At 44.4% G+C, this 12,435-nt stretch overlaps 1 protein-coding gene across 1 annotated transcript in view; it reads left to right on the top strand.

The window, feature by feature from the left end:
- The window catches only part of PLCH2 (phospholipase C eta 2), a 373,398-nt gene that overhangs the window by 38,051 nt on the left and 322,912 nt on the right, over positions 1-12,435 (top strand). Inside the window, exon 3 of the mRNA XM_059716700.1 lies at positions 3,550-4,062. Coding sequence (XP_059572683.1) covers positions 3,951-4,062 — 112 coding nt within the window. The 5' untranslated portion in view covers positions 3,550-3,950. The remainder of the gene's footprint in view (positions 1-3,549; positions 4,063-12,435) is intronic.

Raw genomic sequence — 12,435 nt, forward strand, 5'->3', positions numbered from 1 at the left:
GCAAGAGCAGGATATGGATAGGACCATTAGTCAGTGTGATAAGTACCATATGTAATATAATTCCTAGATCTGAAGTGAAGATAGGGTGACAGCTTCATATATGGATTCTGGCTTTTTTTTTTTTGCTTGCTTAATTTTTGTATGCTGAGTTATAACAACTGCATTTCTAGCCATTGACATCTCCAGTTGTCTGATTAGCATGTGCAGTTTCAGTTTATGGCTTTTTTGGCTGCTCTATTTAATTCTGCCACAGCTCTGTTTCCCTTTGTGCGTGATAGCTAACATGGCTCCATTGTTGAGGTTTTCTTCTTATTTCTGTTTCAATAGCACATGTAAGCCATCAGTGTCCTTGGTGCTAGGAGCCATACAAACAGATAACAAAAGACTGCTCTCGCCCCAGCTTACAATCTGGGTATAAAACGAGACAGCAGGTGGATACAGACATAAGGGAAAGATCACAAGGAACCTGTTAAACAGGAAGGAAATTGGTGCGTTTGTTACATGGGGATGTATATTTTGATGTATGGTAGTTTGAATTGAAAGGGGATTCACATTGTCCTCCCTCTTCTGGGATCTGCGTTGCTGAAACAGGCATGTACAGGGGTTAGGCGCTGCTTTTTCCTGTACCTCCCACACTGAGAGGCAGAGACAATGTCCTTCTTTCTTTGACCACCTCTTCATCAGCTGCTTGGGATTCTGGAGCACTCCAGAAATGCCGTTACAGAGGGCTGGTCAGGCAGGGAGTGGGGGAGGGAGGCAGGCTTTATGTTTAGTCTTTTCTGTTCTTATGTTTGCTAAAAGATGTAGCTAGGGATATTTGTTAGGGTACAAGTAGAAGCTTGCAGAAAGTTCCTATCCTTGAATACAAAGAAAGGAAACCAAAGATCAAAATTGACCAATAATACGTTAAAAAGAGAGATGGAAGCTCAGTGTGCATGGAGGAAAGTCCGAGCATCTGTTAGGTGAGGTTAGTGCTAGTGAATGCTGGTGTGCTAAACCCCTTTTAGAGAAGCCCTGAACAGTGGAGATGAGTAACTTTGAGACTAGCTTCCAAACAGCCACAGCCACTGAGTGCTGAGTAAGTTCTCCATATTGCTTGATACATTGTGCTTCGCCTTGACCAGGAGGGACTTGACCTGAGTATAAGGAGGCACAGGAGGGGGTTCATTTTCTAGAACCCTTTCATTTGGCTAGTAGAATGGCCATCAAGGGAGCTGGTTACGGATGGCTCTGGGGCTCAGTGTGTCTTGTGGACAGTCTGCAGTCAGGGATGGACCCTACTACACAGCACACACAGAGCAGAAATTTGTTCCTTATCCCATAGAGCTTACAGATATACAACTGGCTTGCTGCCCACCTGAGCGGGCTACTATTTTCATAGCCATCCCTGCTGTCCCAAGGGATCTTTTGGATACTACCCTCACTGGCTGTTCCTTGCCTGGCTTAATATTACACAGCCTTATTGCAAGTGCAGGAAAAACAATAGCTATAAACTTGTGCATGTGTGAAGAAAGATGAGTCTGGCTGATGTAGTTATCCTTTCTCCTAGCATCATAGAAGAGTTTGGAGGGGGCATCAATGCATCTATAGCAGGCATAGGGAACCCCCGGCACACAGGCCAGAGCGTAGCACACAAAGGCATTTTGCTCGGCATGTGTGCCTTTGGGCAGATGGTGAGGAAGGGGCTGGGGCTGTGTTGCTACAGCGAAGATCAGGCCCTTCACGGCTCTCCCGCCATCCATCCCTAGCACACTAACATTTTACAAGTCGAGGTTGTGGATGTTTTTGGCACTCTGTCCAAAACATTGCTCACCTCTGATCTATAGGATGATGTCTGTAGCTGAGGCAGTTTGTGTATAGATAAGATGTGCTCTGTAGTTGAAGGAGAGAAGGATTTGGTTGCAATGAATACAAAGAGTATATCATAATTATACTCAATTACACTAGTTTAATTATACCAGGATCTTGGCCTTGATCTCTCCTTTCCCTCTTCTGGGAAGAAACTTCCAAGCAGAACTGTGTGAAGAGCTGATCGTTCAGTTTTCTCATCAAACCAAAATATGGGGAAAAATGTGACCCAAACCAGAATTTTTTCAGTTTTCTTGACAAAATGAAGAAATAAAAAACTGTTTGCATTCAGGTTGAATGAAATGTTGTGTTCAGTCTTTAACTTTTTAAAATGTTTGTTTTATCCTTTTTAAAAACAGCTTTTATGAAATTTCATCCAGGCTTGAAACAGACTCCATGTTTTGATTAAAACGGTTTGTCAAATTCAGCCTGAATTTGTGGAGGGTTTCAGTTCCCCTGAAACTGCATTTTTGGCCAGTAAGTTGGTTGCCAAATAAAATTCATTCAGCTGTGCTCCTGGGTGAAGTGATTCCAGAGTCAAGGGGTGGCCTAGTCTCTGCTTAGATCCCATCTCGCCTGGGTGTATAAAATGTTATGGCATCATTTGTGTTAAGTTCCCACTGCTTGAATGCTGCTAAGCCCTGGCATCCCATATCTGAAAGCCTGTGAATTTAGCTCATTGTTTGGGGATTATTTTGCTGACTGGCACACTTTTTTTCCCTGAAGGGAGAGTGGCAAGACAGAAAGGGGGAAAAAAGGCCTCTCCCTTTTAAGTAGTATTTGCTGTAAAAGGGACGCCATTTTAATCAGATTTCTTTTGCCACAAACAAAACGCCCTAGTCCCTCATCTTCTGAAAAGTTGGTAGTGATGCCTCATTGGCATTTTGTTCTAATGTTAACTTCAAACCGGATCTCTCCTTTCACAACAAGACGTGCTGGGACAAGGTTTCATGGCTCAACTTGTAATTATGAGCGGGCGGAAACTCCTTTGGAACTGAACTGTTGCAGCATTAAAGCAGAATCCCAGAGTTCTGCCATTTCTGATCTTTGCTTTGGAACCAGCTCTTGGATCCCTTTCGCAGAAAGAGGTCCCAGAGACGTGCAGGATTTAGAAAGCCACGTCTCTTGCAGCCTGTGGGAAAGGGATAGTGTGTTAAGAGACGGGAGGGAGGGGATGCACAGGTATGGAGACTGGTGACAGTAGGTAAGAGGAGAAAAGGGATGTGAAAGCTATGAGAGAGTGATGTTTCTTGATAAGTAAACAAATGCCACAGCAGATGGTGTATACAGCTATCTTGTGCCCATCAGGGACTGCTGCAAGCTCTGACTCCTGAAAAATGATTGCTGTTCAAGTATACGTAATGTTAAACTGCTACGGCAATGAGAGGAAGCTGATCTTTACAGAACTTGAAGCTGGCAGAATCAGTCCTTCCCTGCTTCCACTTAGATGCTCTATAAATGATGTTACTTATATGACATGTCACAAGGCATTGGGACCCTGCTTTGGCTCCCATCTGTGCATGGGAGGCATTTCTTTAGCAGTATATCTGCATAACTGTGATTAGTTTAGCCCATAGGTGTAAGCAGATGCAGAGATTTGACCACCATATACAATTAACTATGGCACTGTTGTAAGTTTTGTTCTCTATAACACCCTAGCTGGTGTAATTTCCATCTTTAAAAAAATGTTTTCTTTTCTAGGTGTGCAACATGCAGGAAATGCTGGGAGGATACACTCAATTTTAAGTCCCATCGCTTTAATGCCTGCAGGAAATGCAAAGGCTAAGGCATTCGCTACATCAAGACTGAAGACAGTGGTCATTTTACTTTAGCAGCAGTGACTGAACATTTATTCCTGAACACAAATTGGAGGTGTCAGTAGGAGTCTTCTGGCTATGGGATAGTTGGTTTACCATACCAAAGAGGAGATTTTATATGGCTTTAGAAGAAACCAGAAAAAACATCCCAAATTCTGGACTTCCAGAGATTGTTTTATCATTGGGGCTGAATTTTTTAGGCAGCTATATTGTCAGCTTCCAATCTGAAATAATTGGTGTGGGTCAGAGTGGACGTTCTGAATAGGCAGTTTCTGACAGCCCACAATGTCTCTGCCCTATGCAAAAGCCATGCCAAGGGATCCAGCTCAAGCAGAAGACCTGCCACTTGTGGATGGAAACTGTTGCCATTTCCTATCTGCAAACTTCATCACAGTAGGTAAGTGAAAGCTGATTAGTCCCTCATTTTGTTGTTGTGTACTGATAACTTGTGCTTTTCCTATGAGATTCTGGGGTCTCATGCTGGGCTTTTAGTTTGATGACTTGTTGCACAAGAGACTCTTACTATAGGCAGTTTATAAATTGTAGAGACAGTTTCTCTGACCTGCTGTTTTTTTTATTACTGCTTTCATGAGGAAATTGTACAGCAGCTGGTTTACAAAGCATGGTACAGCTTCCCTGACCTGCTGTATTCCTTTTGCACTAGTCAAGAGATGCAGAGGGAATGCGTCAGCATATGAAAGCAGTATGGCTGGAATATGATGTGCCCAGTCAGTGTCCACAAACAACTAATGCAGCCCAGGACAGGTCAGGCAGTCAGGGAGATAGCATCAGCTGAGCCCAGCAAAGGATCTGGAGTTTCACTGAAAAGTAAATGTTTTGAGAAGCTGTCATGACTAAACCTTAGTAGAGTAAAAAATATAATAGGATGTTTGATCAATCTGTCTCTCGCATATGAGCCACACTGTGGACCAACCTCATGAACTTTCCCATGGTTTTTCTTGCCCATTCAAACTGTTTGTTTTTTTTTTTTAAACTATGCTATAGTTACATCACCACATGGGTGTTTGGTATAGGAAGAGAAAAAAGTTAGTGTCCAGCATTAACAGAAGGATCATATTTTGGGAGGCAGATCTGTACTGGAACTTGCTCAGGATTTGGGCCAGCAACCAGGCTCTTACAGATTGATGCATAGGCATTTTCATGACTAAACCAAAAGCATTTGGATGACATTATCTGAAAGATGGCAGCCCAGGTTTCTGCAGCAACATGCTGAGCTGTTTCTTGTTCAGAGGGAAGAATATCCATGTGTTGCCAGTCACTAATGCCATTTTTCATAGCATCTCGTCAGCCCTTGTAGGTTATCTAAGTATTGACCCAACCCAGCCCAATCCTACTCATTTTGGAGGAGCTGGGGAGATTGCATGATTTATTGATATGGTTGTATTATTCTACATGTCATCACAATCTTATATTAACTTGATATAAAGTTGCTAATGAATAAATGTAGGGGTGCACTGATAAAGATTTTTTGGGCCAATACCGATGACTAATTATTGACCAGCCATATTGGCCGATACTGATCTGATTGCCAATATGCAGCCTGGCAGCGTGGAGAGCAGCACCCGGCTGGTAAGTCTGCTGGGGGGGAAGGGGCATGGCGGAAGAAAAGTCTGTATGTTGGGGGGTGCAGATTGAGGCCACCATAGTGAGGGAGAGAGTGGAGCTAGGGCAGAGGCAGCTGCTGCCTAGCCAGGGCGGGGTGCGGGATGGAGCCACAGGCAGCTTGTCCAGGGGAGGGGAGGATGGCTCCCACCTCTGTGCGCACCCAGAGGGAGGCATGGAGGGCAAATGCCCCCTGGACCTGTGCACAGGGCGAGAGCAGGCTGTCCGCTGCACACTCAGGGCTGGGGAATGTGCCAGCCTCTTCATGGCGGGGTACTGAGCTGAGGCTGCACTCAGGTCAGGTGGGGCGTGGCACTGGGATAGGGGGCGAGGGGGCTACAGCAACCCCAGAATTGCTGTAGTGTCCCCGTAGCCCCTTCCCAGTGCTGCCACCCGCTCCACCCCAACCTGCCCTTAGTGCAGCCCTGGTTTAGCCCCCCTGCTGGGAAGAGGCTGGCACAGCCCCAGGCCTGGAGCAGGCTGCCTGCTCTTGTTCCTGCCCTATGCACAGATCTGGGGGGCATGTGCCACTCATGCCTTCCCCCGGGGTCTGCACAGGGGTGGGAGCCTCCCTGCACCCCCCACGCCCTGTAGACAAGCCGCCTGCAGCTCCATCCCACACACTTCCATATCCCAGATAAGCAACACCTGCCCCAGCCTCAGCCCCACTCCCTCCCTCACCTTGGGGGCCTCAGTCTGCCCCCCACATGCCCCTTCCTGCCCCCATGCCTCTTCCCTCGCACAGACTTACCAGCCGGATGCTGCTTTCCTTGCTGCCAGGCTGCAGTCCCGGCCGTGTGCATGCTGTAACTGCGCACATGCATGTGGCATTTATCGGTTTCATTATTGGCCACATCAGCCAAAAAAAGCCGATTGCCAATAATGTCAATTTTCCTTTTATTGGTGCCGATACAATATGGACCGATGTATTGGTGCACCTCTAAATACATGGGAAGATTGAGTCATTTGTCTAGAGTTTCACATTGTGCCTATATTTCAGACTAGATTAAAACACAGGGGTAGTCTGGCATTCATAGTAAGCTCTAGACTATGGGCCTTGTCACACACTAATTTTAGGGAGCTGCTGGAGCTCTTAACCCCTGGAGTGTCCACACATTATCACTTGGCAGCCTAAAGTTACACCACTCCGGGGTAGGTTCATCTCTGATCCATGTTACCTAGCTTGTGTTCCATTAATGTGTGGCCAGTCTTTACAGATGATCAGCCCAATTTGCAGTCCTCCAGCATCCAAGGATGCAGTGTCCTCCTCCCCTACCCTTCTGTGTGGACAAACTTGCCACCCCCGAAACTCTACTGGCCAGCGGGTGGTTCTGGCACCAAACCAGCTCCCCCTCCTGCCCCTGGGGATGTGACCTTCTCATCCCCAGGGGTGTAAACCTATGCAAACAGCCTGCAGAGCACATGCCAGCTAGCCAGTGTGCAGGGTACAGACAGGTCTAGGAGCACAGTCAATGTGGGGTAGGGAGGAACAAGGTAGGGGGCTGCATCGGGTCCCCATGAACTGGGGTTTCCTTCCTGGGGCAGGGGCAGTAGCTTCCCCAAATATGCCTTCCCTCACTACTCTCATCTCCCAGCCACCCTGGGAAGCATGATCAGCACCCCCCACACCCCGATCCCAAATCTCACTTTATTAAAACATGAGACCTTCTTTAACTTACTTTCCCTTATTTCTTTTTCTAATTTTGTTTTGCTTCTCTACTTTCCATCCCCATTCCATTAATTCTCCACCTCCCAGCTTCACATTTCAGCCCCCAACCCATCTCTTGTGCACCCACACCTAGAGCAGTGATAGAAGCCTGTCCTGGCTCACCAGTCCTGTAGTGTCAGCTTAGCTCTAGCGCCTAGTCGGGCCCCTGCTCATCAGCCCTCTAATGGCAAGTCACAGCTGTGCAGGTGGGGGACAGTCGGAGAAGGATTTTTAGCCTTAAGGTGTGACTGCTCCAAACTTGAGCTAACACTAAAACTAATCTACATTTGAGCAGCTCTGTACAATGTGTAACATGGCCCTATAACTCCCTAAATACTTGTGTCACTGCTTTTCTTTTATGGGGGTTGAAATTGGATCTGTTTTATATTCTGCTTTGTATAAAAGATGCTTGCTTTGTCAGTGTTTGTAAGTGTGTCCCATAGAATGCTTGTGCTACAAATTTGTGGTGAATAGTATCATAAGACTGTTGTGGTTGTAAAAAAAGATTACTATATGAGTAAATAAGGCATCAGTTGTTTCCAAAGCCATGTTAGGCAAAATAATCTCTTTTTGTAATCAGGAGCCCTTAGGCTTCAATAAATAGTTAGTGTTTTTCAGATGCACTTGACTAAGCGGGAAACTAAATATTGGTCACCAAGGTTTTCACGAAGTGTTAATCAACAGCACTAACAGGATCCTACAGCGTATGCCAATTAGTTCCAGGTTTTTTATAATTACAATCTGTGTTTGATTTCCTGATGACATTTCTTGCCATTCCATAATTGGCAATTATGGTAACCAAAAAAGGTGGCACATGTCTAAATTCATAAGTTGTTTAAGAAGGCAAAAAGAGAGCACCCTATCTGGCAGTTCTTCAAGCAGTACTAGGCTCTATGGAGCTAAGCAGCCATCAAAGTAGCAGCGAGTGATCCAGAGTCTCAAGTTCATGAAGGGCTTAGGAAGGGTGCAGAATTTGGGACAAGAATCACTCTTTGTGGAGAAAGAGGTCATTTATATGTATAACTAGGGACCTACCGAATTTGAGGAGGCTGCCCCCTGACTTCGTGAGCAGAACGTGAGGCCTGGTAGCCATTTTGCAGGTGGACCACATTTGCACCCCCCCACCTCTGGCTGAGGGCCTCTGGTAGCTCCATCCTGTGCTGCTGATTGACTGCGAGGACGGTCTGACATACAGCCCCACCCCTCGCCACTGATCCTTGGAGAAGGGCAGGGCCACATGACGAGCAGCCCTCGCAGCCAATCAGCAGCGAGGGGTGAGGTAGCAACCATCTTGCCAGCAGCCCTTCCAACGGGCAGCCTCCCCTCCCCTCTTCCCTGATCAGGCCAGCTGCCACAGTGCCCTGGGGAGCCGGCTTTTTATTTTCTGTTAGTTTTTGTTTTGCATTGCTTTTTTTCTCAAGGATTTCACTTTTGCGGGCAATGCTGGATTTCACGAAATCCATGAAATCGTGATTTCAGTAGGTCCCTATGTATACTGGACCCTGATGGGAGAATTCAGTCCCTGGTTTGCAGAACGGTTCGGTATAAACATGCAGAGGCTACAAAGCAAATGCATGCAGGCTTCTTAAAATAGAAATACTGTCTACCATTCATAAAGGCAGATGTATTATTCATCTAAATACCTGGTTTGTGTGTTCAGATTGTGATAGTGGCAGGCAGTGGGATTCCATTGTTCCTCCTTTTCCTTTCTTTCCTTTGCCAGAAAATTTAGCTGAGAATGTAAATCTGTTAATAATAGTCCTTTGATGGGAAAACTCGACAGTCGCTGTTAAAATTCCATCATCTGAATGTTCATGTTGCGCATTCAGCTGGTGAGCAAGGGGCTCTCTGGCAAATGAGTTAATTAAGCATAACATCCTTGCTGGATAGAGGGCGGCTTGGTGGCTTGTTGCTCCCTTGCTAATTAGGTGATCTAGGCTGAAGACCATTAATATATGCAAAAATGAAGCTGACAGGAGAGTTAATTACAGGTGGGGAGCTATCTCCACATGAGGGAACCTGCGGCTGCAAGTAATAATGGTCCAGGCAAGCACTGGATGTTCAATGGAATGTGAATTGGCTTTTGGGCAGGACAGGTAAACCACAGCTGACATGAGTGCTTTTGCTAGCCCTCAGAATCAGATTATAAGGGTGAGACCTGATGACCCATTCAGTGTTGGTTGTTGTAGCTCCTTTCTAGGCTGGGACAAGGACTTCTAATAGCTTATTATTAGAAAATGATGGAAACAGCCCAGCCAGATTATGTTGAATTGTGCCAGGCATCTAAATTTTCAACTTGTTCTACAACATATATTCCCTAGTAACCACTACATACCCCTTAAGATGTTAAATTTAAGGTTTGCATTAAGTGCTTCAATCATCGCTGCCAATTTTTTGCACATGGAATGTGATCTTTTCAATGTCATTCTGAAGTTTTGGGGAAAATGCTGGTTACAGAAATAAGATGTTGCAAGCACGTATTTATAGTGGATTGGGAACAGAGTGACTTAGATCTTGGACTTGTCATCATAAATAAAATAGGGGAACAACTTTTGCTTTGAGAAAACTTGATGTAGCTGAAAGCATTAAGGTGGGTGATGGTGAGACTATGTAACTTAACAAATACTGAGATTTGGTGACATATGTGGGTGGCTGGCCAGCCTCCAAAGGGCAACTTTTCAACTGAAGATTTAGCAAGAATCAAATGTTGTATAGATGTTGCCAATTAATACATTTGTATACAGTTTCTGTTTACTGTTGTTTCCTCTTCTCTAGTGGAAGGCAGCATAAAAATAAATTTGCCTCGCTAGGTGTTTTCACAGTCCTCAGGGCTGGATCTGCATTAGTGTCACATATGACAGTGGTGCATTATAGAAGAAAACAGAAAATTATTAAAACAAGCAGCCAGCTTGTAAAGCCTGTGTGCGAATGTAAAAGATGAATCGGGGACCTGATTGATGCTGCAAGTTAATGCACTGACTGCTTGGTTGCCCCAGAGGCTATTCTGATGCTGAGCTTTACTCTGTCAGCAAAGTTGTGCAATGTGTCAAATCCTGATGTGGTCATTTCTAAACTGCTACTGACTCTGGAGCACTGTGGAAACTGGCTGTGTGTTGAGAGATCGCAAAGACTGGGATTCTTAACTTTAGAATGAGGCAGGAGAAAAGTGTGTGTATACCCCCCCCCCCAACGTATACATGTGTACATACACACTGAGTGTAAATTTTTTCTCCTCCAAGTGAAATAGGTAAAAGTGATGGGGAGCTTCTCCTCTTGTTTTCTGTAACAAGGAGGGGAGGGCATTCTATGAAATTAAAAGGCAGCAAATTCAAAAGTGGGCCTGATCCAAAGTCCACTGAAATCAACTGATCCTTTCCTAAATGCAGCTCTTACAGGATTGTGGACCCACAGTGGAATCTGCTTTGATGCAGGACAAGGTTCGCAAGACTTCAGCAAATTTAAATGGCACTTAGGCCTGTGCTGCCCCTTGACATGGAGTGGACCTCATCCTCAGAAATTCATATGGGCTTTTCCATCTTCAGCTGCTACATTTCATAGGGTGTCTGTGAGAGAGAGAAATATTTGAGCTTGCTATTCTTCATTTTTTAAAAAAAGAAATAGGGCTGGAAGAAAGGCACAAAGCATTGTGATGGCTTATAAATGAGTGACACACTAAAGATAGGAGTGAAGATAGAAAGTGTACGCTATCTTTAGATTGGGAAACATTGTAAATGTATATAAATGGATTTCTTGCTAATGAAACTATCACACTGAAATTGAGACTTATCTCTATGGAGTAAGTAGAGAGACTTCCATTTTGGAAAACTTTTGTTTTTACCATTACCAGTGGGTTGTAACAATAACCATCTTTCTGTGTTTCTGCCAAGATCTGAAGTGGTTGATAGAGTTCCTAAAATACTAAGGTGTGGTTCTCAGGGGTACTTATCTTTAGCATAATGAGTATTTATGTGGATACCTCACTGCAGAATTCTGGCCACGGACGGCACATGTATAAGCATGCACATGCAAACTCATACATTCTTCTATTCATTCGGCTAGAAAGGGGATAAACTCAGATTTGTATTTAGAGATGTACAAATCATGTCTATTATGCTGCATTATTACCCTTTACTGGATGGAGAGTCATTTCCACATTGCTGAAATACACTTATTTGTCTCCCCCTTGAGGCTGCAGCCTATGAAAAAGCTCCCCCCGCCCCCCATATTTCCAAGGTGTTGAGATTATTATCCAATATATGTAATGGGTTTGGCCTCACTTCGCAAATGCAAGCATTTCATAAGCTGCTGTAAGTTTTACTCTGTGTTCCATGCTTTGGTTTAAATTAAAAGCATGAATAGATGTTTGCTGAACCTTCTGAGCACATCCTTCATGCAGCCTTGTTAGACGTATTAACTCTAAAAATGTCTAATGTTGATTTCTTGATGTTAGAATCCTGCATTCTACATGTGTTCAGGAAATTAAGCTCCCTCGAGATCTATAATGATTTTCAGTTTCTGGAATGAAAAGGTTTTGGATCGGAGCTGCACAGCTGTTGACAGCTTTAATAATTGTTATTTATTCATTTTCGGATTTCTGGCCGGTTTTGTATTCTGTTCAAATTAAGTTGTGGGATGTTACAGAGAGTGTATGCACTTTTCTCTCTTCTCTTTACAGATCACAGCAGTGACAATCATTTTCTTTTTCTTTGTCTCTCCCTCTTTCTCATAAATTGGGTTGGCAAGAAATGTGAAAGAGATAATGGAATAATAGAACTTTAGAGATGGAATAGGTGCATTAGATCATATGCTGTCTTCTTCATGCTCCTGGCAGCACAGAATCAAGAGAAGCTATTCCACTCACTGCTACATTATATAAATTACCTTTAGGAGGATATTTTTGTATTTTGGAGCCTCTCAAACACCACGTGTCTTTTAAATACAAAAACAGTAGAGAATGTGTTTGTATATGGAGAAAGAGCATAAAACTAACAGGCAGAAGCGAACAGTATCTTTATTGTGGCTGTCAGCATTCCAGGGTAAGTGGGCCTGATCCTAAACAAGAGCTGCCTTTCTGCGGCAGAACCTTCTCCTTGCAGCCTTGATCAGGGCAGTATTTGCACCCACACAAGTCTGTCTTTTCTTAACTCCTAAATATTTTTTTTAACTCAGACTGCCTATTGTTTGGTTGTCCCGTCAGTATTGCACCCTCAGTCCCTTTCTGCTTTCACACTGCAGTAATTACAAAGCAAAGTAGCGTGCATGGCAGCATTAAAGTTGCCATTGGATCGTTGCCTCTGGGATCCAGCGCCTAGTTCTTCGGAGGAAAACAAAAAAGAAAAAAACCCTTCTTTGCACAAGACAGGTGTTGTGTATGGCATGTTGTGGGGCAGGAAGATTTCTTGAACCCTCCACTTAGTGATCAGCCTGTGCTCCAAACTA

The sequence above is a fragment of the Alligator mississippiensis genome, chromosome 13 (assembly GCF_030867095.1).
Source record: "Alligator mississippiensis isolate rAllMis1 chromosome 13, rAllMis1, whole genome shotgun sequence".
Classification (NCBI taxonomy): domain Eukaryota; kingdom Metazoa; phylum Chordata; order Crocodylia; family Alligatoridae; genus Alligator; species Alligator mississippiensis.